The sequence below is a fragment of the Felis catus genome, chromosome A1 (genome assembly GCF_018350175.1).
Source record: "Felis catus isolate Fca126 chromosome A1, F.catus_Fca126_mat1.0, whole genome shotgun sequence".
In the NCBI taxonomy this organism is placed as follows: domain Eukaryota; kingdom Metazoa; phylum Chordata; class Mammalia; order Carnivora; family Felidae; genus Felis; species Felis catus.
This window is the reverse complement of record NC_058368.1, coordinates 157,143,326-157,169,615: the sequence shown is the minus strand read 5'-3', so window position 1 is coordinate 157,169,615 and position 26,290 is coordinate 157,143,326. Positions and strand designations below refer to the sequence as shown.

General features: G+C 33.6%; 1 protein-coding gene across 5 annotated transcripts in view; it reads left to right on the top strand.

Annotated features, from left to right (window-relative positions):
* Positions 1 to 26,290, top strand: part of TTC37 (tetratricopeptide repeat domain 37) — an 87,784-nt gene that overhangs the window by 28,948 nt on the left and 32,546 nt on the right. For all 5 annotated transcript variants that reach the window (XM_019837140.3, XM_011284663.4, XM_019837133.3 and 2 more), the window contains 21 exons: positions 1,769 to 1,855; positions 1,944 to 2,047; positions 2,500 to 2,626; positions 3,525 to 3,704; positions 4,053 to 4,177; positions 5,676 to 5,929; positions 7,295 to 7,397; positions 9,839 to 10,015; positions 10,104 to 10,248; positions 10,408 to 10,486; positions 10,575 to 10,636; positions 10,747 to 10,803; positions 12,270 to 12,338; positions 14,249 to 14,323; positions 14,934 to 15,075; positions 17,663 to 17,756; positions 20,181 to 20,258; positions 22,833 to 22,957; positions 23,756 to 23,879; positions 25,135 to 25,356; positions 26,171 to 26,243. In XM_019837140.3, coding sequence (XP_019692699.2) covers positions 1,769 to 1,855; positions 1,944 to 2,047; positions 2,500 to 2,626; positions 3,525 to 3,704; positions 4,053 to 4,177; positions 5,676 to 5,929; positions 7,295 to 7,397; positions 9,839 to 10,015; positions 10,104 to 10,248; positions 10,408 to 10,486; positions 10,575 to 10,636; positions 10,747 to 10,803; positions 12,270 to 12,338; positions 14,249 to 14,323; positions 14,934 to 15,075; positions 17,663 to 17,756; positions 20,181 to 20,258; positions 22,833 to 22,957; positions 23,756 to 23,879; positions 25,135 to 25,356; positions 26,171 to 26,243 — 2,502 coding nt within the window. The remainder of the gene's footprint in view (positions 1 to 1,768; positions 1,856 to 1,943; positions 2,048 to 2,499; positions 2,627 to 3,524; positions 3,705 to 4,052; positions 4,178 to 5,675; positions 5,930 to 7,294; positions 7,398 to 9,838; positions 10,016 to 10,103; positions 10,249 to 10,407; positions 10,487 to 10,574; positions 10,637 to 10,746; positions 10,804 to 12,269; positions 12,339 to 14,248; positions 14,324 to 14,933; positions 15,076 to 17,662; positions 17,757 to 20,180; positions 20,259 to 22,832; positions 22,958 to 23,755; positions 23,880 to 25,134; positions 25,357 to 26,170; positions 26,244 to 26,290) is intronic.

Here is a 26,290-nt window from a genome sequence, read left to right as displayed (position 1 = left end):
TAGACAATATTATTTATTTGTTTTTCAATTTAATAAAATAGAAGGAGAATGATATTTAAGAAGGAATCCTATTTCTTAATGTTTTTAATTCAAGCATTTAGAAATTCTGTGTCAAAAAAACTGTAAATTATGAATTATAACAACATGGTATTTTTAAACAGTTTTTTCAGATAAAGGCTATTTTTTATCCAAAATTAAAATTCTATTACCCAGTGTATTGTAGGATTTTGAATTTTTAAAATATCATTGTTTGATATATTTCAAAGGGCTTTACATTTCATTAAAATTTGAACAGTTGTTAGCATCCTTCAATAACTAATATGTTAATTTCTTATTTTCTACTTGCCTTCTACCAACAGTGTGTTTTTTAAATGCTTTGAGGTCTTTCCAATCTTTCCCCTGCCACACACACACACACACACACACACACACACACACACAAAGAAAAGTTTCTTAGAGAGCTGGTGAAGTCCAGGTATGAAACAGAAGATGTATAGGATGAGCCCAGAACATCTTAGAATGCTAGAAAGCAAGGAAACTATATAAGGCTACTAGAATTATGTTAGAAAGGCTTAGGAACTGTCATGGGTTGATTGTCACTGGCTAAAGGGGAGTTTGAGCACCAATAACTGCAGTAGATTGAAAAATACCAAATATGCTTAAATCCATGTGTTCAAGATGAAAAAAAATAAAACATTCTCAATAAAAAAAAAAATCTTTGGAGGGTGCTGAAAAAAAATAAAACATTCTTAATAAAAAAAAAATCTTTGGAGGGTGCTGAGGAACCATTTGGAAAGAATCAAAGTATCTTACCTTTCCTTTATGAACTGTTCCTCAGGATAATCAAATAGATAATGAGGGGAGGGAAATTTTGTTGTTGTTGAAGTATTCCATTGAATAAGGAAAACCGCCATTTTGCAATCTGATCTAAGGCATTGAGGATCAGTGGTTGCTAACATTACCAAAAGAAAGTACCATACATAACAAGTGCATGTACCCATGATGTAGTCTTGCCAAAGCATTAAACTGGAATCAGATTAAGCTTTCAGGCCTAACTACTAATTTACAGAAGATATAGGGGACCAAGGAACATGTCAGGACCATGAGACTGCATTCGGTAAAATCCAGACTGTGTGAAAACTGTGACAATTGGCCCATATTTTTCAACAGTTAAATTCTGAGGGAGGAAAAAAGACTGGAAGGGAGCCCTATAGATTAAAAGAGACTTAATAGACATACCAGCCTTTTGAAATGTATGTACCTTATTCGGATTTGATTAAAACAAATGGATTATTCAAATATTTTCTGAGCCAACTGAGAAATTTGAACACTTGCTAATTTTTTTGATGATGCTAAGGATGTATTGTTGGTTTTGTCTAGGTATTTATAATGGTAGTATGATTGTGTTATATAACAATGAACTTAGTTTTTAGATATTTGTACTAAAGCATTGATGAGAAGTTATCTGGGATAATCTAAGCAGGTGTGTAGTGAATTGAGTGTAGATATGGATGAGAAAAGATTGAATTTGAGTTAATTTTGAAGGTAGATAATGAGTATATGTGGAATTATTATACTATTTTCTAATTTTTTGAAATGCATTTGCAATTTTCTCTAATAAAAAGTTATAAAAATGAATGTGTTCATACTGATAGAAATCACTATGTCTTTATTTTGTGCTCTTCTACGGTTATTCTTTAATTAAAGCAAATATTGATGATCTGTGTTGAAAGAAACTTAACAGCAGTTCTTTACAATCATTTTCTAGGTTTCTGATGCAAATAATATCCCAGGACTTTTGGTTCTTAAAAGCTTGGCCTATCTGAATAAAGGCTCATTAGATGAAGCTTCAAAGGTTGGTTTTTTTCCATTCAAACGGGGAATTTTTTTAAGTTACAAGTTACTTTATTTGAATAAGGAATTGACAGATATCTACTTTGTAGATTATGGAAGACCTTCTCTCTTCTTACCCTGACCTAGCTGAAGTTCATGCCCTGGAGGCTTTGATTCATTTTACCAAAAAGGACTATCCACAAGCAGAGAAATGGTAAAAATACATATAGATTGCTCATAGATCTAGTCATATCTTAATTTATTATATTTCTCAAAAATTCAAAATGTGTGGATTTGATACAGATCCATTGTGTATAAATTTGATCTGTGTATGCGTGAATATTTTTAAGAAATGTATTTAGCATGTAGCGCAGTACCTGTAAGAAAATTCTGTGAGATGGATTTGAATTCTGACTAGCTGATCATAATGGTCAGTGAGCATATATAATGTTTGGTGTGTGCTCCTAAACACTTAGCACATTGGTTAAGCTGAAAGGCCATGTGCTTTTATAAACTCCTTTTCAAATAATTTCCTCTCTCATAATCTAAATTATAAAGTAATAACTTGTTTCTGGTTTAGCATCTTTGAATCACTCAAACTTTGTCCCAACTAAGTTTCCTACATTGTGTGTATGCATATCTTTTTACTTCCCTTTGGTGACTTAGTTTCCAGAGAGCTCTTGAGAAAGATGCTGAAGTTGCTGAATATCATTACCAACTTGGGTTAACATATTGGTTCATGGGTGAAGAAACAAGAAAAGATAAAACAAAGGCTCTTACTCACTTTCTAAAGGTAAAACATGTGCTACTATTTAATTCTTAGTTGAAATGGATTCATTGTAAAATCATAAATAATAATCTTATAAGTTAGGTACTTAAAATTACTGTTTGTTGAATTGCTTTTTTTTTAAACTGAAGTTTTTGGTGTTTGATCTCTGTCACATAAAGTTTTGTGAGAATGTTATATGGGTAAGGAGAAAATAAAAATATAAAAGATACTTATCTAACTTTTTATATTTTAAAGTTTATTTATTTTGAGAGAGAGAGAGAGTGTGAGAGAGCGAGCGAGCACTTGAGCAAGCACAACCGGGGAAGGGCAGAGAGAGAGGAAGAGAGAGAGAATCCCAGGCTGGCTTCATGCTTAGCACAAAGAATGTGGGGCTTGATCCCACAACCATGAGATCATGACCTGAGTCAAAATCAAGAGTCGGCTACCTAACTGACTGAGCCATCCAGGCACCCCTAAAAGTTACTTATGTAAGAAACAGACATTATACAAAATGAGACATAATTATCTTTGGAAAAGAATATTGTTTTTAAGTAATTTCTACTGTAGTTTTATGATCATGTATACTTCCAGATGTGTAATTTCTCATATTTAAAATGTTTAACAAGTACCAGTGTCACATTCTTACCTTGATGCATAAAAGAGGGCGAATATAATAATAACTCTAATTTCACATTTCTTTTTAATAGAGAAATAATATTTTTGCACTTGTTTTTTATAAGCAGTGATGACTAGGTTTCCTGTTGCTTTAAATCTTGCATTAAAGGACGTGTTGGCATCTTTTTCTATGTTTAATGAAAGTGTTCCATTTTTCTTTTAATCTGTGTATTTATCTTTTGTGTTTTTAAAGAGACCCACTCAGACACACTTTAATTTTGTGTTGCTATCCATCTCTGTTTCAAAGGCTGCCAGACTGGATACATACATGGGCAAAGTTTTCTGCTATTTAGGTCATTACTACAGAGATGTGGTAGGAGATAAAAACAGAGCCCGTGGCTGTTACAGGAAAGCGTTTGAGTTAGATGATACTGATGCTGAATCTGGAGCTGCAGCAGTTGACTTAAGTGTGGAGCTTGAAGAGATGGTATGTCTAATAACTTAAATACCTTTTTCTTTTTATCCTGAGTATAGAAATAGAAATATTTTTATATATGTATACTTGGAAGTTATTATTTCTTTAAATTTTTCTTTGGAGATACAATAGAAATATTTTTTGCCACTGTTTATGGAGAAACTTTTCATTGACAGACATTACATCACTCCTCACTTATTGTTGAAACTGTAGTTCAGAATAAACTAGTATAAGTTTAAAGAATCAAAAGTGGTAAATGAAAATATATTTGGGTACTATACATAGGTGGTCTGTATTTTCATGATATTCACTATCTCTAATATTAGTCTTTCTTAATCAGTCTTTTCTTCCTTTTTTAAGGAAACTGCCTTAGCCATCCTAACAACAGTAACTCAAAAGGCAAGTGCTGGAACAGCAAAATGGGCCTGGCTGAGGCGCGGACTGTACTATTTGAAAGCTGGTCAGCATTCTCAAGCAGTGGCTGAGTAAGGCACCTTATTATATTTAAACTGTTAGACAGCCTGTTGGTTCCTTAAATTAAACTCCTGTTTATACCCAAAATGGACTTGACAAGTTTCCTCATTCCAGATTATATTTTGAGAGAAGAAATAGCAAAATGTATTTATAGTCGATTGGTTCTTATTATCTGCAAGGCACTGGAGAATGCAAAAATAGATTAAATGATGTCCTGTTGTTAAGGGAATAGCCAGTCTAATGAAGTGAAGTCTTCCTAGTGTTATACATGTAATAGGTTCTCAGTGGAAACTTAAGGAATGATAAAAAGCCGAGGCTGATACCTTTGTTGTTCTTCCAGTGACATGCTTTGTATCCCCTGGAGGCAGGGGATACATTTGACACCTTGAAGTCCATCTGGAGCAGCTCATTTTCAGTTATTTGGCTTGAAATATAGTTGAGAATAGAGGCACCTGGCTGCCTCAGTTGGTAGAGCATGCAACTCTTGATCTCAGGGTTGTGAGCTGAAGCCCCACGTTAGGCACAGAATTTACCTTAAAAAAAAAAAAAGAATAAAATATATTTAATTAATAGTAAATATATAATAAAATATTGTAATAACTTTGTATGATGACAAATGGTAATTCACTTACCATGGTGAATATTTCATAATGTCTGTAAAATTCAAATCAGTATGTTGTACACCCAAAACTAATATAATATTGTATGTCAACTGTACTTCAGTTCAAAAAAAAAATGAAAAACAAAGGCAAGACTTTCTGTTTATAAGGAAGTGTAATAGAGCATTGGCATTTCCTAGTAATGAGATTATAATATCTATCAACTTAATTAGGTTTATAAGACCTAAGACTTTATATAAGTTTTTTTGGTTATACTACAAGTGATAAAATTTGTTTATTACTACAGTCACCCCCAAAACTTAAAATGAATACTTAAACGTGAATGCCCACAATTAACTATAAGCCTTGTATGTTTTCTTTTTAGAAAGGATTAGAAAGTGCCTTTTTTCTGAACCTAACAAATTGTTGTAAACAGTTATTTTTTTCTTCTATTTGTGAAAACATTAACAAATATATATATATATTTGGATCAAGATAAAGTTTCTGATTTATGTAAATACCTAGGCTGCTGTGATATTTCTGTTTTGGTAACAGGATCAGTGGGAGATTACTAATTGTCATGAGGCATACTGAGATATATACCTATTCTGGTAGGAAACTGGGATTCTTTCAGATAGTCAAGGAAGAAAATTCTGGTCAGCTCTTGTGCAAGAAAGTATTCTTATTCATTCCAAATTTGTAATAAAATTTCTTAGTATTAAAATATGAAAGTTATAAAAAAATTCAAGTTATAAAAGGAACAGGTATACCTGCTTTAAATAGCACTTTGATAAATAGAAGTAACCATGGTTGTATGTGATTCAACTGAATTCTTTATTTTATATTTTCTTGTCAAATGTGGAAGTAGTTCTTTTACATTTAGTTGTCTTACGGTTTACTGAAATTTTAGTTTACAGGCAGCATTAAGGGCAGACCCAAAGGACTTCAATTGTTGGGAGTCATTAGGAGAGGCATACTTAAGCAGAGGTGGCTATACCACAGCCTTGAAATCCTTCACAAAAGCCAGTGAGCTGAACCCAGAATCCACATACAGTGTGTTTAAGGTTGCAGCAATACAGCAAATCCTAGGCAAATATAAGGAGGCGATAGCTCAATACCAGCTGATCATTAAAAAGAAAGAAGATTATGTGCCAGCTTTGAAAGGTAATTTTTTCATAGCTCCTTTGACTTTTGTGATACTAGAGTATAAAATCTTTGTGTAAATTTCCTAAATGTATTTCATAACCTGAAAAGGACTTCTTTAGTCAACAGTGGCTTCTTTCATGAACCTCTTATAATATGGCTTGTTATATAGATTTGAATATAGAGAGATCAAATCTTATTTCCTAACAGTTAATCAATAGTAGTATGATAAAGATTTAATTTTTAGACAAACAGCATGATAGCTATTTGATCTAAAAATGGATCTCTAAACCAAGAGTTTTCCTCCTGTTATATTTTGGTAATTAATTTACCATATCTTCAAAATATCTCAATACCTTTTAATTGCTTTTTAACTTACAGAAGATTTTTTTTTTTTTTCACTTTTTGAACTTTAAGGGCAACTTACATTGTTTTGTAATTACCTAAATTAATTTAAGTTTCTCCATAGATACCTACTCCTTAACAAATGATTTTTGGTAGTACAAAGTAAAACACCATCCATATATAATCCAAATTTTTTATGATTATATCTAACCATTTAAAAAAACTTGGAGCCCATTAATATGTCTTTTACTCCATTTCTTTTTACTTTTTAACTAAACAACTGTGGTTTAAATCAGAAATAGTGGGGGCGTCTGGGTGGCTTTGTCGGTTGAGCATCCGACTTCCACTCAGGTCATGGTCTCACGGTCCGTGGGTTCAAGCCCCTCATCGGGCTCTGTGCTGACAGCTCAGAGCCTGGAGCCTGTTTCAGATTCTGTGTCTCCCTCTCTCTCTGCCCCCCCCCCCCCCCCGTTCATGCTCTGTCTCTGTCTCAAAAATAAATAAACGTTGTTAAAAAAAAAAAAAAATCAGAAATAGTGTATGTTGTAAGCAATGCATAACTTAGGCCTTGAAAACTTTTGTTTTAATTTAGTAAAACTTTCCTCAAAAGAATGCATGTTTATTAAATCTTTACTGGGTACTTTAGGAAATTGCTGTTTCATTTATTACATTTTTACTGTGTAGTTTGCTATCTACTTTTGAATATAAAAAGATGAAATCTTGCTTCACAAGAGTTAATAAATAGTAATATGATGGAGAATAGCATTTAGGTAATATCACCATTTTCAAGGCTGAGGTTTTAAGAGTTAAGTAATCTGCCCAAAGTCAATGAAATTCTTTCTATAGATTTTTATCACTTTTAGCACATGTTACTGCAACAGTACTAAGTGTATGCGAGACCATACTTAAAGATAATTTTTATAAAATACCGTTAAGTTTTGTTTCTGAAAAGTGGCTTTAAAATAACACCGCTACATTTTTTAAAGTTTGTTCTAAGTGTTTCTGTATGTGTTTTAATAACTATAAACTAACTGGTTTTAGGTTTGGGCGAATGCCATCTTATGATGGCAAAAGCAGCTCTAGTGGATTATCTTGATGGGAAAGCTGTGGACTACATAGAAAAAGCACTGGAATATTTTACTTGGTTAGTGTTATTCTTATTATTCATTGTGTTTATTTTCTTAGCATTATCTTAAAGCCAAATTTAGAAAATCTTTCTGTATTTTTTTTCTGTGAGATACAGCAATCAGTACTCAGAATATTAAACATAAAGAATAACGGAGTAGCCAATGAATTCTATAGCACACATATTGTATTAACGTGGCATTGGGGAACAGATACAGTTTCTTGCTCTTGTTGACCTGCTGGCTGCATAGGGAAGGGTGGGAAGAAAGAAGCATTCTGCTAGAGGAGCAGCAGCTTGAATACTGTGCATCAGTGTTCCCTTGCAGGAGACCTAGAAATGCCAGTACCTCCAATTGAACTGATTGGGAACTAGGACTTGAGGTGAACAGTATGATTTATATTCAATGGTAAGGGCTGCTTCTAGGTATATTGGTAGGGTTGAAGGTGAGGGGAAACGAGCAATCTGCTCCTGGAGAGAATCTGTGTAGTAAAAAAAAGTGATGTGTAATATTAAGGGAATCAGAAAAATTTGAGTAAAGCTGGTATTTTTATCGAACTGTAAATTCGCCAGCTAAGTAGAAGTGCTATTTGTGGTAGATGATTTTAAGAAGTCCACATGTTGCACATACGTTTGAAATTTTTTTTCTTAAACACCTTTCTTGTGCTTCCCTTCCTTTCTTTTCCGACTTGTCTTGTCTTCTGTTTCCTGTTGATTTAGTTGCTCCAGAATGTGAACCAAATATGAAAAGAAAACCTTAGCCTTTTTTCTCCCACAGGTTTTTATTGCTGCTTTTCAAGTCTCACATTATATAGATCTTTCCAAAGAGGAAAGGGTATTGTGAACAGGGCATGCTTTGTTTGAACTAGTATTTAAGAGTAATTGTGAACCTTTGATGATACTTGAGATACAAAAACTGCCTTTCTGAGAATGGGAAATTTTGTTCTGGGTAGCCCATAGCTTGTAGCATTCACAGCCAATAATATGGAGGTATATAAAACTCTTAAAGTGATAATCCCCAAATTTATATTTACTTCTGGATGTAAAAGTTCGTACTACCACAATTCTTGTGTAAAGGTGATAGAAGTTATTTCACCTTACAGATACTTTATTTTTTTATTGAAAGAGTTTAGGCTATTAAAATGGCCTCTGTTTCCCTTTTCTCCTTCTATTTTCTTCTTTCATGTTGTAGATTTTATTCACTTTTATTTTGTTTTATTTTATTTTACTCTTTTCATCACAACAAGTGTACTGTTTAACTCCCATTCTCTTTTCCCCCTCATCTCCCACCCTCCTCCCCTCTGGTAACCATTGTGTGTTCTGTATAGTTAAGAGTCTGTTTCTTGTTTCTTGGTTTGTGTCTCTTTTTTTCTTTTATTTTTCCTTTGCTCGTTTGTTTTGTTTCTTAAATTTCACATATGAGTGAGATCATATGGTATTTGCCTTTCTCCAACTGACTTATTTCGCTTAGCATTGTCCTCTCATGCTGTCATTTTTAGAAGTTATGCTAAGATATTTAAGCAGAGGAACTACAAATAGTGTTGTCCTTCCTCCTGATTCTCACAGTGGGCTCTCAGTGATGACTGCAATAATTAATCTTATCTCTCAGAAAGATACTGGAAAATGATTTTTGGCTGGACTCTTTTAGTAGAAAAGGCTATGAGAAATGTTCCATCTGCTTGTCCATCTGCCAGTAACATAGCTGTTTGTGATGGCTGATTATTGAGACTTGGCTTAAGTGAAATTGTCATGTTTTATTTATAAGATCTTGAGAAAAGAAAAATGAAGAGAAATAGTGAGATTGTTCTCATTTTAAGAAGAGGTGACCTTTATCACCATAATTAATATTTTTATTTACTCTTTTAAGCTTGTGCATTCAGTCATATTTCTTCAATAAATCATGAGTTTTCACATTTTCATATTTAGCTTTTTGGTAATCTTGGTCTTAGTAAAAATCCTTTGGACCACCAAATATATTTAATATAGCACACATTTACTAGTCATTTTTATTTGACCAAAGACCAACAAGCAAAAACATGAGTTTACAATAATTAACAGAGAGAGCTACCAACTTTACTACTTTGGTTACTGTTTAAAAGACAAACACAGACAGCACAGTTCAAAAAAATTCAGTTAAAGGTGAATTGGTCCTGGAAAATGTATTGGTTTATTTATGTGATTTCTGCTACTTCTAATAAAAATGAAGAAGAGTACCAAAGAGGTGTTTGCAAAATTTCTGGCATTCGAAATAATCACTTCTTTCCCCTTTCCCCCTTCCTTTCTTCTTCCTAATAAGGGAGTGATAACATGTAACTTATTTGGAAAGAATTTAGTAAAGCATTCACTGCACTTAACCAAGGAAGTAATTTTTAATCAAGATTGTAATGAGAGAGATAAACTTCCTAGTTTTTGGAAATAACTTGTAAGTATAAAAATAAAATAAACACTGTTTATTTTTTTAGGGCTCTGCAGCATCGAGCTGATGTGTCTTGCCTTTGGAAGCTAGTTGGGGATGCTTGTACCAGTCTGTACGCTGTCTCACCATCTAAAGTAAATGTTAATGTTTTAGGAGTCCTCCTAGGTCAGAAAGAAGGAAAACAAGTATTAAGGAAGAATGAGCTCCTCCATCTTGGAGGAAGGTAATTTACAAAGTTTGCTAGTTAATGACATTTACTTTGAATTAGGACATTTTAACAGAACACAACATTTATTTTTATACTTCCACAGGTGTTATGGTCGTGCATTAAAACTGATGTCCACATCTAATACATGGTGTGATCTCGGAATTAATTATTACCGTCAAGCACAACATCTAGCAGAAACAGGCAACAACACAAATGATCTTAAAGAGTTGTTGGAGAAATCTTTACAGGTGGGGTTTTGAGAAATTATTTATAACCTTTTTAAAAAAAGAAATGCTTTTCTGATGTTTTTGATAAATACTATCATGTTTTTACATAAAACCACGTTTATCTTGATATAAATACTGATGTTCCAAGATACCAAAATTAATCTAATTTTACTTTTTCAGTGTCTGAAAAAGGCGGTGAGACTCGACAGTAAAAACCATTTATACTGGAATGCTCTTGGTGTGGTTTCATGTTACAGTGGTAAGAATTACATAACACTTCAATATTATTAGAAGATTGCCTGTTTCAGGTAATAAAGTTCAGTTTCATCAAACTCTGTATTTTTTAGGTATTGGAAATTACGCCCTTGCTCAGCATTGTTTCATCAAGTCAATCCAATCAGAACAAATTGTGAGTGTTTTATGTGTCTGTCTGTGAAAAAGAACTTCAAAATTTCATGTTAATAACTTTCTCAGGCTGCCATGTAGACAGGGACCTAATTTTATATATACATCTTTTAGAATCCTGTTGCATGGACCAACTTGGGAGTCTTATACCTTGCAAATGAAAACATTGAGGTAAATGTGTTGTCTGTTTTGTCATGTTAAAGAACATTCTTTATGTATGAATGTTACCTCTTTGTAATAGCTTTATATATGAATTTTTTATATATGAATATTACTTCTTTGTAATAGCTTAGCTTCTTGTGGAGAAATACTTTGAATATTGTTACCTATTCAGTATGCTCACCTATATGCTAGATAATTGATGGCATTCCATTTGTTATATTAAATAATGAACGTGTAAGATTTATTTTCCTTTTCATATCACTGAAGAAATTTTGGATTTATAATTATGTTTTTCATTTAAAGATTAGAACAATTTTGTTATGTTTTATTGGGGTGTTTTTCTTTTTATCTGTACATGTATAAGAAGAGTCCTGTGTGGGCTGTGTTAGGGGTGGGGTGATGAAGTAAAAGAGGTGATTAGTAATGTCTAGCAGATTAAGTTTAGCCTATGTTGGGTGATTTAGATTTGGCTTTAGTGGATACTAATTCTTTTATATGCCACAATGTAATTTGTCATACTTGAACAGTTATATATTGGAGAATTAGAAATACAGTAAGTAATTGGAAGCATGCTTGTAGGTCATGTTTAGTAGTTTCCATAAATCTATAGATAATAGAACATCCATACTATTTTGTGTTTCAGCCGTTATACTGAATATCATCCTTTTAAAATAGTTTCAGTAATACTCTCAGGGATAAAGTAAGTCATTGCCAAGATTGCTTCAAAAGCCTGTAAATAGAATGAAGGAGAATATTAAGTTAGATCTTAAGATATGTGAAAATATTTTTAAAAATTTAAACATAGCTAGATCTCAGTTAAAAAACTCTGAATGTAGTTTTATGATAGTACAGCTCAGTTGCTGTCCAGGAGTTGTTGTTTTCATAAGAAAAATAAGACTGTTTCCTGTCACACATTGATTTTTGAGAAAACAGTATAAGGCAGCATATAATAAGTTTTTGTAGTAGAAAAATAAACATGCAATTTAATGTGTCCAAGTGAGGTATCTTTAAGTTTTCCTCACTGCTTAGCACATATTTATGCTGTCCATTCTTTTTTTGCCAAGTTTCAGGTACGTCTCTTTGACCTCCTTGCCGTTAGTTCTTATCAGGCCAATTAAGCTTCAGGAGAGGGCAATAGATACTTCTATCAAGCCTGTGGCTAGCAAATGCATGGGTGATTGGTTAAAAGTTCTACAGACTATGAGGTGCATCCCTATTGCCCTTTCACTGGGGACCAAAACCCTTAAGCCTGTAGAGAGAGCTGTTGTTTGTACCCAGGAGTTTTCTAGGACTATGTAGTTAAAACACTGTTTTAAAAGTTGCTAATTGTGTTTAAACAATGAAGTTTTGGACTTGTAAGTATTTATGTTGACAAGTCTGACTTATCTTCTCGTATGCTTTTTAAACATAAGCAATTTAATACTAAATTAATAAAATGACATGACATGTTAATTTTTGCCTTTTTTTTTTCCTAGCAAGCTCATGAAGCTTTCAAAATGGCTCAGTCCCTTGATCCATCTTACTTAATGTGCTGGATTGGACAAGTAAGATATATAACATATATTTATTAATAATCCTAGGGTATAAACAACCAGTTAATTTAAAATGATGCAAGTAACCTGTTAATATAAATAGCAACGATAATGTTGGGTAACAGGTAACATACGAGGACTTCCTTTGTGCCAGTAATTGTGCTAGTCTCTTTGTATATATATTATTTTGGTTAATCTTTCATTGATCCTTTGAGATGGTGGTGGTTGTTAAACTCTTTTCACAGATGGGGAAATTGAAGATTAGAGATCCTTAGTATTGTGCCCAAGGGCATACAGCTTATAATGATTAAGCCTTGATTTGGGGGGCTTTGGGCTCCATCAGCCTGACATTATTATGCTAAAAAACCCTAGAACTCTGTTGTTTAAAGCACATTTACCAAAAATATAAACATTGACAAAGATCATTTTGATTATGTTTTCCCATTTTCTGTAAAATGTTTATATTTGATTTGGTGCTTGTTTATGAGTATTCTTCCTCTGCTTCCCCAAAGTTCAGAGTTTTGTACTGCCAGATAGGAATCCAGATACTTGGTTATGAGTGTGAGTCTGTCACAGACTGATTTTTAACATATCACTGCTGGATTTCATTTTCTTTACCTGAAAAAGATTGGACTGAGTGGTCTTCAAGGTCTTTCTAGTTGAGAAATTGTAATGAATTAGTAAGTAGTTGATTGTTTTGGTTCAGAGAATAGCAGGAGCATCACCCATATCAGAAAATCAGCCATCAGAGGTTAGAAGCTTTTATTCTACCTTTGACTCTTGGATCTAATTCTAGTTAATTGGTGAAGCAAGCAGAGTTAGAAAAGTAACTCCTTTCTCTATGAATTGTGGTTAGCATCTGGGAGCTAACAGCATTACTACTAATCTCTGTGTAAGTTGGATGCAGGAGGCCCAAGAATTTGCATTTCTAACTGCTTCCAAGTGATGATGCTGATGCTGCTCCAGGGACTTGACTCTGAGTAGCACTGCTCTAGATCAGTAGATTTTGAATGCTAATCAGAGCCACCTAGTATTCTTTTTTTAATTTTTCAAGTATTTTATTCTTTTTTTTTTTTATGTTTATTTTTGAGAGAGTGTGTGTATGCAAGTGGAGAAAGGACGGAGAGAGAGGGAGACAGAGAATCAATTGGAAGCAGGCTCCATGCTGCAGGTGCAAACCCTGATATGAGGCTTGAACCCACAAACTGTGAGATCATGACCTGAGCTGAAGTCGGATGCTCAACCTACTAAGCCACCCAGGCGCCCTTCAGTTCTTTTTATCTAAAAATAATTTATTTCAGGAGTTAACTGGTAGATTTAATCAAAATGGTAACAACAGAAGTGAGACTTTATATTAATTTTTTAATAATATTAGTAATGTATGATAACTAAAACCTGATTTTTAAATAAAAGATATAGGAGCTTGAAAGTACTTTTATCTCATAGTCTATAAAGTTAAAGGCATAGGTATATTATTTAAATTCCTGACACACTTTTGAAAAATAAATATGTTGAGACTGTACTCCAGGTCTGTGGAAACTAGAAATCTAGAGGTAAGGACTTCCTTTTTTAAAAAGCTTACCCAGGTGAATCCAAGATGATCGTGTGATTAAGAACCCCAGTCCAGACAAATACCAGTATGAATGGATCAAGGGTGAAAGGGAAGGGAGAAGGTAGCACAGCTTTATCAGTGTTCTGAGGAATTTTATGTGGATTATTGCACCACTGCCTGGTTGCAGAGGGAATTCGGAAAGCATTTGTCAGTTTAAGGGCCAATTTGACAAGTTATTCTGGTCCTCTGAGCCATGGGAATGTAGTAGCCAAGATTGGAAAAGAAATTAGCTGTGCTATGAAGCACAGCTAGTAAACCTTTGGTTCTGCCAAATAATTTCACTTTAAGAACCTCTTTTTTCCTTTTATAGGCTCTTATCGCAGAGACAGTTGGAAGTTATGACACCATGGATCTTTTCAGGCACACTACAGAGCTTAGTATGCATGTAAGAATTTGAACATTATTGAGGATTCATTCATGAATACAGTATTCTTGTTAAGAAAACGAATAGAGTGGTATCAGATGTTGATAACAGCAGTTGTCTCTATTCTTTATTTTATCTTAGAAATTATCTTTAAAGAACTTCTCATTTTCATCTTGTGTTATCTTTCATAAGCTCAGGAAGAAATGACATGGGACTCAGTAGATACAGTAGTCATTTAGAATAGAAACTGAGACCCTAGAGAAAAATCAACATGAGATAAGGAGTAGGCCGGCATTTCTTGATTATTTACAAATGTGTTTTAGAACTCCTTTGGTAATTATTGGTTTAATCTCTAAAAATGGTGCCTAGAGAAAGATATCAACCCATTAGGTGGGGCTCTGTTTTTTTGCCCTTTATTTAATCACATGTGATTCTCCTACTTAGGGTTGAAGCAAGTGATTCAAATATGCTCTGAGCTGTGTTGTATCGCAGTGACTCTTTAATTAGAGACACTTTGCAGTTGACTTAAGACTAAGATGTGATATTTACTGTATTGAAACTTGCTGTTTTATAATTTTTATTAGTATATTTATTATCTTATATTCACTTGTTAACTTTGTCATTTTTAAAGACCGAGGGAGCAATAGGTTATGCTTATTGGGTCTGTACAACATTGCAAGATAAAAGCAACAGAGATACTGAGCTGTACCGGTACAATATCGTTCAGATGAATGCTATTCCAGCCGCACAAGTTGTTTTGAGTAAATACATAGGTAAGGTATTCAATATTTGAATAACTCAATATTTGAATAAATTGTTGAAACAGTTGAAAGAAGTTTTAAAATTAGTTAATTCCAAGTAAAATATTAGTGTTCCTTAAGACATGAATTTGCTTTTTTTTTTTTTCTCCAATGGTCAGTCTCCTTTTCAAAATGTATAAGGCCTTTTGAAGAGTGATGAAAATTGCTGCTACCTAATGATCACAATAAAACTGATTTCCATGTTGTAGTGGAAAGCATTTTGGAGTGTAATGGGCCTGAGTTGTTGCTGTTCTATCTCTGCCATTTATTTCTCTACAGTCCTAGGCCAAGGATTTTACTTCTTTTAACTTCTATTAACCTTGGAAAGTTAGTTAATAATATCTAGATGGTAGAGATGTGAAAATTAAATGAGATAATATGCTTTAAATTCCAAAATTAGTGTGTTTAATCTCCCACTTTAACACCTGATTTTTCTTCAGAATACTGGAAAAATACATGTAGCCTTAGGAAAAGGACAGAATGGTGAAGTTTCATTAACCATCTATTGTAAAATTTTCCTTTCTTCCTTACTAAAACTACTAGTTTTATTACCAGTTTAATCTTGCCATTTGTAGCAACATGGATGGAGGTAGAGTGTAATAAGTCAAATTAAATGAAACAAGTCAAATAGAGACAAAAGAGTCAAGTAAGTCCAAAAGGAATAAGTCAGTAGAGTCAAATAAGTCCAAAAATACCATATGATTTCACTCATATGTGGAATTTAAGAAACAAAACAAACTAGCAAAGTTTAAAAAATAAGAGAGGTGACAAACCAAGAAACACACTCTTAACTATACAGAACAAACTGATGGTTACCATAGGGAATGTGGGTGGGTGAATGGGTGAGACAGGTGATGTGGATTAATTAAGGAATGCACTTGTGGTCATGGGAGGTGGGGGGGGGGGGGTGGAAAACTACCAGTGGCTTTTAGTCTCTGCTCCTCCTCTTAGCTATGATGAAACCTTGGTCATATTACTGAATTGGATTTTAGTTTTCTCATCTGTAATACAAGAATAAAAGCATCTATTGCTTAGAGTTTAAATGGGATGATTTATACAAAATGATATGCAAAGTACCCTGGATGCTCAAGAAATGTTAGTTTTGCTAGCCTTTTATTTATCCCTTGAGAAATTCTAATAAAGAAGAAAGAAGTTTAAGCAGGCATATGGGCAGTTTAGTATTATGAAGAAACAGATAAACTGAAAAGCAGAAGAGAAAATTTCTCATCATAGGTATGGAGAGGATTGTAATACTCTTCCTGCATTGAGCCTGGGATGCTTGAGCAGAAGGCAGTTAGTTTATAAACATCAGCACATCAGAGCACTAACATCTTATGCCATTTCCCAAAATGAATGACTCCAATAAATATCTAGAGCCTCTGTGAGAGTGTATGGATCAGAAGTTTTATTGATAAATTTCCGTAAGAATGGGTAACATTTATAAAGAATTTACACAGGGGTAAATATTTACCTTTCTACAAAATTTGGATCCCTAGAACAATGAACACATAATTCCCTGACAGTTATGCATAGTCTGATTTTTTACCCTAGAGTGGAGTCGTATCTATTTGTCTGGCTGACAATTTACCTTAGGGTGAGTGTACTTGGAAGGCATGAATCTCTTTTTAGTGTGATTCAGTTTTGGTATTCCTCTCTTTTGTGACGTTAGGATTTTTCAAGAATAAGGTTGATTATGTGATTTTCACTTTATGCTTTGACGTTAGAGCCTAACTATCATATAAATTGTGGTTACACTATACTTTGTTAAGCAATTTTAAGGGATTTTAAGTGATGGTTTGTTTCCCAATACTACTTTTATGTTTTTTAATGTTTATTTTTGAGAGAGAGAGACAGAGACAGAGAGACAGAGCATGAGCAGGGGAGGGACAGAGAGAGAGGGAGGCACAGAACCTGAAGCAGGCTCCATCCAGACTGTCAGCTGTCAGCACAGAGCCCAACCAAGGCTTGACCTTGTAGACCACGAGATCATGACCTGAGCCGTAGTCGAACGCTTGATCAACTGAGCCACCCAGGCACCCCTCTCAATACTGCTTTTAAATAAATCAGATGTGTTTCTTCTTTGTGCATTAGTAGATAGATGATGTTTTTTGACATTAAAATTTCAAAGTTCTGCACTGAAAGTGCCCAAGTCATCCGTGTTTCCAGTGTATAATACTGAGTGAATTTTTTAAAAACACATAGAAATTGGAAGCAAACCACCAAGAAAATTGCAGGAAAGATTAAGTGATTAGCCAAAAAACTGAATTTCCTTATGAATCTCATGACTAGTGTTAATATAAGCTACAATTTCAAATTATTACACCTTTGGGGATAAAAATGTTTAGACTTTAAGCATAACGAGAAACTATAAATAATTATAAAATATTCAATAACTTAAAACAGTTATAAAATGATTACTAGTACTTTATAGTCAAGATAAAAATGAGACCATTTTTAATAGCTGTGATCTCAGGAAGTAATCTGGTGTTAAAGGCATTGAGGTATTTTACAAATACGATCAACATGCACATGTAAAGAAAAGATATTTTTGGATTTCCAGAAAGAATTCAGAATTATGCTCCAGCTTTCACAATGTTGGGTTACTTAAATGAACATCTACAACTGAGAAAGGAAGCAGCAGGTGCATACCAAAGGTAAACTCTACATTTAATTAAGAGTCGTCTGTGTTTATCACTTGGCTTTTTAAAATTTGTTTTCATTTCATGAAGAAGGTGCTACACAAATGTTCTGATTCCTGATCTCTAATTATCTATCATTACATTTTTAAAAATTCAGTTTTAAATTTTCAGCTATATTTTGGTTTCTGTTGCTCTATCCGAGAGAGACAGACAGGAGAAAAAACAAAAATCAAACTGAAAAGTCTCCCAGATTCTGTTTTAGAAAAATCTGTCTCTTTATTTTAAAAATGTGTAGGTTCATTCAGAGAAGAAATGAGAACATTATATTTGTCTGAATTGCTTTAAGATCTGCTGTATTTTATTCATTCAATACATAGTTTTTGAATTGCTATGTGCCAAACATTGTCCTTGACACTAGCAATTGAGCAGTGAAATAAAACAGACACAGGCTCTATTTTCATGGAGCTTCTGACCTGGTGGTGGGGAGACATATCATAAGCTTATAGACATCTGTGATGGTAATTGCTAAGAAAGAAAATCAAAATGGGGTAGAGGGACAGGGAGTGTTAAGGCAGGCAGTGAATTTGAGACAGGTTTAACAAGCATAGGCTTACTAAAGAGGCAGTTGAGGCTTGGCCTGCATGAAGTGAGGCTATAAGCCATTCAAGAGGGCAACAGCATTCCAGGCAGAGGAACAGCAAGAGCACGTGCTCTGAAACAGGAATGCACTTGCCATGTTGAGAAAATAAGGACCATGTGCTCGAGTGAAATGACCAACCAAGAGGGTGGTAGGCAATGAAATCGACTTGCAGGTTTATTCTCTGCAGATTAATTGATGGGTGAATAAAAAAATGACAATGTTGGGGATACTAGTTGAAAAGTTAAAAGACCTAACTGCATGTATCATTGCCTGAAAAGTAAAAAATAGATACTTAGAAGAAACTTTGTCATACACAAAGTCATTGAGGTGTCCCAAACGCTTTGCCATGCCCTTTCATGGATCTCCTGGCAGTGCAAAGGGGTTATCACTAGATGATACTGGAGGCTATATAATCAAGAAGTTCTTTTTTATTTTATTTTTTATTTTTATTTTTTAACATTTATTTATTTTTGAGAGACAGAGACAGAGCATGAGCAGGGAAGGGGCAGAGAGAGAGAGAGAGAGAGAGAGAGAGAGAGAGAGGGAGACACAGAATCTGAAACAGGCTCCAGGCTCTGAGCTGTCAGCACAGAGCCTGACGTGGGGCTGGAACTCACGAACTGTGAGATCATAACCTGAGCCGAAGTCGGACGCTTAACCGACAGAGCCACCCAGGCGCCCCAAGAAGTTCTTTTTTAAAGGTATATGCGGAAGTTCATGAAAAGCAACAATTCTGTGTCTTTCAATGGCATGTTAAGCTTAATAGTAAACAAATTGTAGAAATATGGTAGAATACAACAGCAAGCAGGATTTTTAAACAAAGAAGATTAACTTCAGAGTGCTTGCCATTTTATTGTATATACTCTAATCACAAATAGTGTGAATCTAACAACTAGTTACACCTTCAAGTTCAAATAGCAACTCCACAGTCATGTGGATATGCACCAGTCTTCCTTGACCAATCACTGCTGTTGTTTTCTGCCTTAGACAAGTATTTGAGGCTTGAAACCACAAATTAGGTATAAATCTAACCAGTATAGTATAGTATAGTATAGTGTAGTATAGTATAATAATGTGTAATATTGCCTTAGACTTCTTTAGCAAATATTTGTTTTTCATGTAACATCACTTGAGTGTTTCTCCCTAGATCATCCTTTTTAAACAGAAAAGAAAATAAAAAAACAAAAAAATCTTACTAAATATCCAACTCCTATTAGTTGTTAAGTCATTTTTCTGCTTTCCCAAAGGGGACTGAACACAAGATAAAATGAGACATGTCACATGTTGATGTATTTATTCTAAGCCTTTAGGGACTCCTGATAAATCTTTTCTTTCTTAACTAAGTATTGCTTAAATATTTTTCTATATGTAAAAGGTAAGTGCACATGAAAGCACTCAATTTCCTGGCTTCCTAACTTAAACCACTAGTATATAAATATTTTTAAGATTGTTGCTGTATACTTAATGTTAAAACTTAAAATAGTGATACCATTGCTTCCTGTATTTAGATTAATTTTTTTTTTGGAATATTTAAAACTCACGTGTGATGAATGATTTCACTAAATAAGAGATCACCTTATTCAAGTTCCTTTCCTGATAGTCTAAAATCTACATATTAAGTGTTTTTGGTGTACCAGCTTATTAATATATGAAAAAGTTGTTATAGCTGACATTAAAGAATTAGATGAATGAAATGAAGAAAACAAGAATCTGTAGATTCAGTTAAAGAAGAAGAGTAAAAGAATGCTGTTTCACAGAGCTAATTTAAAATACCTGCCCCCCCCCCCTTTTTTTTCCAGGGCAATGTTATTGTTACAAAGTGTGGAAGACCAAGATACTTATAATGTTACAGTAAGAAATTATGGCAGATTATTATGGTAAGCATATTTTTTCCCCATTAATTCTGTGAATCTGTTAGACTTTTCTGGTGAAAGCTATGGGACTAGTGAGGTAGTGATGAATCCAGACTAATGGAACATGTAGAGATGAGTGGGCTGATGATTATGTCCGCTGGATACATAATCTCCTCAATACTGGGCTCTGTTAATACTTTCCTGTTCCTCTAACGGTACCTAATGGCACTGTGCTTTAGTGAGAAGCAGATTTAGAACTGATGGTTGTGGACTATACAAGAGAACATTTCAAAGAGAGGCGTTACTGTCTGTATAGTAGAACCCTTGTTAATTGGAAGAGAAATTGTACTTATTCTCATTTGCATGCTATATATATTTACACTGGGAATGGACTTTAGAGATCCATTAATATATGTATTAATGTATGTATTACATACCTTAAATAAATTAATATGTCATTAATTTTTAATTAATATTAAATAAATTAGTATTAAATAATATATGTATGTATCCATAAACAATCTAAGGTAGCCAGCCCTCTTTCCTTCCATCAAAAAAGAAAAAAAAAAAAAAAGCCCTTTTAAAATTTTACAAACGGGCGCCTGGGTGGCTCAGTCGGTTGAGCATCCAACTTCCTCAGGTCATGGTCTCGTGGTTCATGGGTTTGAGTCCTGTGTTGGGCTCTGGGCTGACAGCTCGGAGCCTGGAGCCTACTTCAGATTCTGTATCTCCCCCTCTCTCTCTGCCCCTCCTCTGCTCATGCTCTCACTCTTTCTCTCTCAAAAATAAACAAACATTCAAAAAATAAAATTGTGCAAAAAATTTTTTGTGTATGTATATTTTGGGATGGAGAGAGAGCTGTATAGCTTTTTCAGATTCTCAAAGACTTTTGACTGGAAAAGAATTTTAAAAAAAAGATTAAAACCTAGGTATTTTAGAGAATAGAATTAGGTCTGGAGAACAGAAGTGTTATGGGGCAGTGGGGGGAAGGTTTTTGGCTTCAGTTAGAGAGGTGTTCCTCAAGCTGAAAACTGCCCCCAAATTGAATGATCAAACCTGTAGTTTGATATTTTGAGATTAGTGCCTACATCTTTTAAAGAGATACATGCTAGAGATCTGAGGTAGCCAGTTATTTTCATTTATATTTGTGTAACTGAATAATATCCATAGACAGGAAAATACTATTGTTCTGACTGCTCTTCCTTCCATTTCTTTTAAACTGTTTTGTTTAGGAGTTGATAGAGTTTTGTTATTTCTAAGATTTTGTTGTAGCAGAAGATAGGTTATAAGAAATTATATGGAACAAGTATCTGTTCTCTTTAGTTTTGATGTAATGTAAATATTTTAGAAGAAAATCTCTATCTCCTATTGAAAATAGATCATCTTTTTAATTTGTTTTATTATGAAATACATTAAACATGCAAAATGCAGTAAGTAGTATAGAACATAATTTAATGAATAGTCACTGCTCAAATATAACAGATCTTAAAATTGTCCATTGTCTTCAGGGTGTTTTTTTTTTGTTTGTTTTTTCTCTTCCCAAGGAAAAATTTACAAGTTGAAGCCCCTTGTGCCCTTTCTAGTTCTATTTTTTTCTCTACAAAAGTAATCACATGTTTGAAGATAGTGTTTTTTTAAAATTAATATATGTATATATCCATGAACAATTTAAGGTAGCCCTCTTTCCTTCATCAAAATATTTACCAAAATTTGAGGGTTTTTTTTATTTTAAAAACCTTAAATTTTTTTGCTTTTTAAAATCTTTCACCTTTATGAGAACTAATTTTAGAACCAAAGTTTGTATTTTTAGCTCCCACACACACTCCTCAAGATTAAAAGGATTTTCTAAAAAGATTTCCAATAACACATTAAAAATAGAAACAGCTTGTGATTATAGTGATGGATACCAAAAATAAGAATCTCAAAGACACAGTGTATCATTTCCAGGTGATGGCAGCTTCTCTTCATCTTTAAATAAGCAAAACAATTATTTTTTTGTTGTTAAAAAGTATTGTACTTTTATCATATGTAACAAGTTTTACTTTTCTTCCTATTAAATACAAAAAAGGTAATGTATAGTTTTGTCTGTGGAATTTAGTGTATCTTTATACTTCCAAAAAAAAAAAAAAAAAAAAAAAAGGATGTGCAGGGAAACACTTTACACAAAGGCTAGGTTTGATTTTGACTAGGTATTTTATGACTTTAGTTAAGCTTGTCAAGGATGCTTGGACAATACTCATAGGGTAATATTCAACCCACATATGTAGCTTAAAGAGTTCTGTATAGAAGTTAACTTGAAATTATTTTTATAACTTGGGATTTTAGTTCAAGTTCATTAATAAGAAAGACTCTGTAATTTAGCCAAACTAATCACTTTCACATGTAATTTAAAGGAAGCAAATTTTGAAGTTAAATTACCCCAGTACATCTTATTTGAAATAAACAATACACCTTTTATTTTATCTTTTCTATAGCCTTAACAGTGATAGATGAGGTAGATGAAGGTATTAAAAGAACCTTAGTATCTCTCTGTATTTTTATGATGTAAACCAAAAAAAAAAATTTAATATTAAAAGTAAGTTATGTTTTGCTTCTTAGTTCCATTGGTGAATATGATAAAGCTATCCAGGCTTTTAAGTCAACACCTCTTGAAGAGTTAGAAGACATCATAGGTTTTGCATTGGCTTTATTTATGAAAGGTCTATATAAGGAAAGCAGCAAAGGTGAGTATGTTGCTTGATGCTAAAGGACACATCTTACTTTTCTAGGGCTGAGTGGAATTTAATTACAACAAACTTACATATAGAAAGATGGAACATTGAAATGGGAACAGGACTTGCAATGTTTATTTAAATCTGACTAGTAACCAGGAATGACACTAGGTACTTTTTATCTGTTTCCTTATTCAATACATTGTTTTGATGAATAGGCCTTATAGCAGTGTAATGAGCTGAGTATTTATCTTTATTATTTACATGAGGAAACTGAAGCCAAAGATCACTTAAGGTAGAAATACGCATTACCACCTGAAAGCAGGTCTTTGCTTAAGTGTAAATTTCTGATAAATGAAGACCTTAACCGTTGTTAGTAATAGTGTGTTTTATTTTCTCCAGAAATGCTCATTGAGTACATTCTCATGTATATATAAAGACCCAATCTATGTGTGTGCAGCTCATTTTAAGTATCTACAGCTTGATGGAGTTACTGGTATGCATGTGAGAATTTTCATGATATGTCAATGGCTACAAGTCTTCACATCTCTTAAAGACTTCCCTGTAAAGATAGAAGTTGGGGAATGTCCCACAATAATCCTAACGATATGCCCAGTATCACCTTGGGCTAGCTAAACCAAGTTAGGTTATTATAAATGTTTGTTCTGTCCACTTGAAAATAAGGAAACAATAACATGTAATTATAGTTAGACGTTTAAAAAGTAAGATTAGAAAGGGAGAAATTTCACTATTTGTCAATCAAAATTGTGTTTATATTGTTTTGTTTCTGTTTCCAACTCTGTGTAATAGCCTATGAGAGAGCCTTGTCTGTTGTTGAATCAGAGCAGGACAAAGCGCATATCTTGACAGCTCTAGCAATAACAGAGTATAAACAAGGAAAAATGGATGTAGCCAAGACATTGCTATTTAAATGGTATGTATGGTTGACATCAACACTTAACGAGACCAGATACTTAAACATTGGATTAAAAATTGGAACAATGTAAAATGAGGCTTTTAATGTTGGATCTTTTTGGTGAACAAAAAAGATGGGACTGAACCAGTTGTGAACTGAAAATCATAGGTGGAGCTAGAGATCATGGTTTAATTCTTAGCTCTGGATCCATCCAGTCCTTCAAAAGCATCCTGTACTCTCTGTGTATTATTTTTTTGTTTAAAAGAGTAATCGAGGGGCTCCTGGGCCTCGGTTAAGCTTCCACTTCAACTCAGGCCATAATCTCACGCTTCGGGAGTTCGAGCCCCACCCACATCGGCCTCTCTGCTGACAGCTCAGCGCCTGGAGCCTGCTTCAGATTCTGTGTCTCCCTCTCTCTTGCCCCTCCCCTGCTCACACTCTTTCTCTCTCTAAAAAATAAACATAAAAAAAAAAAGTAATTGATCACTTGATCTAATAAGATGTTAAATCTTTAATGAAGGCATTTCTCACTGGCTTTTTTTTGTTGGCCTCTTTGGTCCCCAAAAAGATTTCTTTCTCTTTCTTTTTCAAGTTAACCTGATAAAATAAAATTCATTTAAAATTAAAACTTAAAAAAAAAATCATAGCAGGGGCGCCTGGGTGGCTCAGTTGGTTAAGTGTCTAGCTCTTGATTTCAGCTCAGATTGTGATCTCATGATCATGAGTTCGAGCCCTGCATCAGGCTTCTGCTGAGTATGGAGCCTGCTTGGTATTCTCTCTCTCCCTCTGTCTTGCCTTGTCCGTGCTCACACTCTCTCTCCCTCTTTGTCTCAAAATAAATAAATATTTTAAAAAATAAATAATAAAAATAGAAAAATTATACCAATATAACTTGTACCTATTTCTATATTTTTGGAATAAATTAATAAAATAACAGCCTATGGTATCTATGGTTATTTACATGGTTATATGGTTAATTATCTAAAACTCAAACCACAGAACGCTATTTGTACTTGTTTCTAAAACTTAGATATAATGAACAGAAAAGAAATTTGGCTGTTGCACTGTGGAAAGCTCTTGGTATTTTTAATGCTTTAGACATTCAGGGAAATTGCTGTCCCTAGAAACCAAGGAATCTGTTTTATGTTTATCTTAAATTTGAACTTAGTTTGGTGAATCTTTAAGTAAGTTGCTTTTTTACTAAATGTTAAATATGTTTTAATACTTACAGACTAGTGTACTTTGGCTAATAGACAATTAAAAATGTTTACAGCTCTATCTTAAAGGAACCAACCACAGAAAGCCTTCAAGCCTTGTGTGCTCTAGGATTGACAATGCAGGATCCTACACTGTCAAAAGCGGCGCTTAATGAATTACTGAAGCACATCAAACAGAAAGACAGTAATTATCACAAGTGCCTTCTTTCTTCAGCAATTTATGCACTGCAAGGCCGCAGTGTGGCAGTGCAGAGACAAGCATCTAAAGCTGTTCACAGGTAAGTTCTGTGCTTGTGAACTTGGAATAACTATACTTGATGAGCTGATCTTTGACATTGGGAATATAAATATAAATATAAAATCAGGTAAACATATGTATTTGGAAACCAGAATGTGGTTTTATGAAACTGCACTTAGGACCAGGTAACTAACTATACACATTATTTCGTCTATAAATATTTTTTTTTTTAATTCAGTTGATAAGGAGGTAAGAGAACAGAAATTTTGCACTTAGGTTAAGGCCTGAACCTCATTTTAATACAGAAGCCCTTGTTTATTCTTTCATTTATTTATTTTTACCCTTATTTATGCTTAAGCTTGTGGTATTGCCCATTTGTTATCTGATACTGTCCACTTGGATGGTCTTAGGAATTTTTTGGCCACTCAAACATTCATTAATGTCTTCAAAATTTAGAAAATAGAAAGCTGTTATTACTAGTAACAGTAGTTATTTGTTTTATTTTCGGTAGTAAAGTGTTGTAAATGTAGTTTGTTTTCCTTCCACACTTTTCATCTCCTTGTGTTTTCCTTGAACACAACATATTAAATTTCCTTAGCTTTTCTTAGTCTCATGGCTTTGTAATCATCATATTACTGATTTTCCCTCTTATTTTCATAAGGACTCTTGATGTATATAGGAGATATGTTTTCTAAAAATTAAGGCGCTTTCATTCACACATAGACAATATGAACTTGTTTTAGATGTCGACAAGATTTTGAACTTAGGTACTAAATAAAATGTTGGTTACTTTTACTTTTTGCGGTTAAAGTGTCTCCCATCTCTAAGCCTTCTGCTTTTGATTATCTCTGTAGTAACCCAGCTGATCCTGCTCTTTGGTCTCTGTTGTCCCGAGTAGTTGCTCAGTATACTCACCGAAGTGCAAAGGTGAGTAATGTTCTAAATTCTGGCAAAAAGATAAAATAATTTGTGAT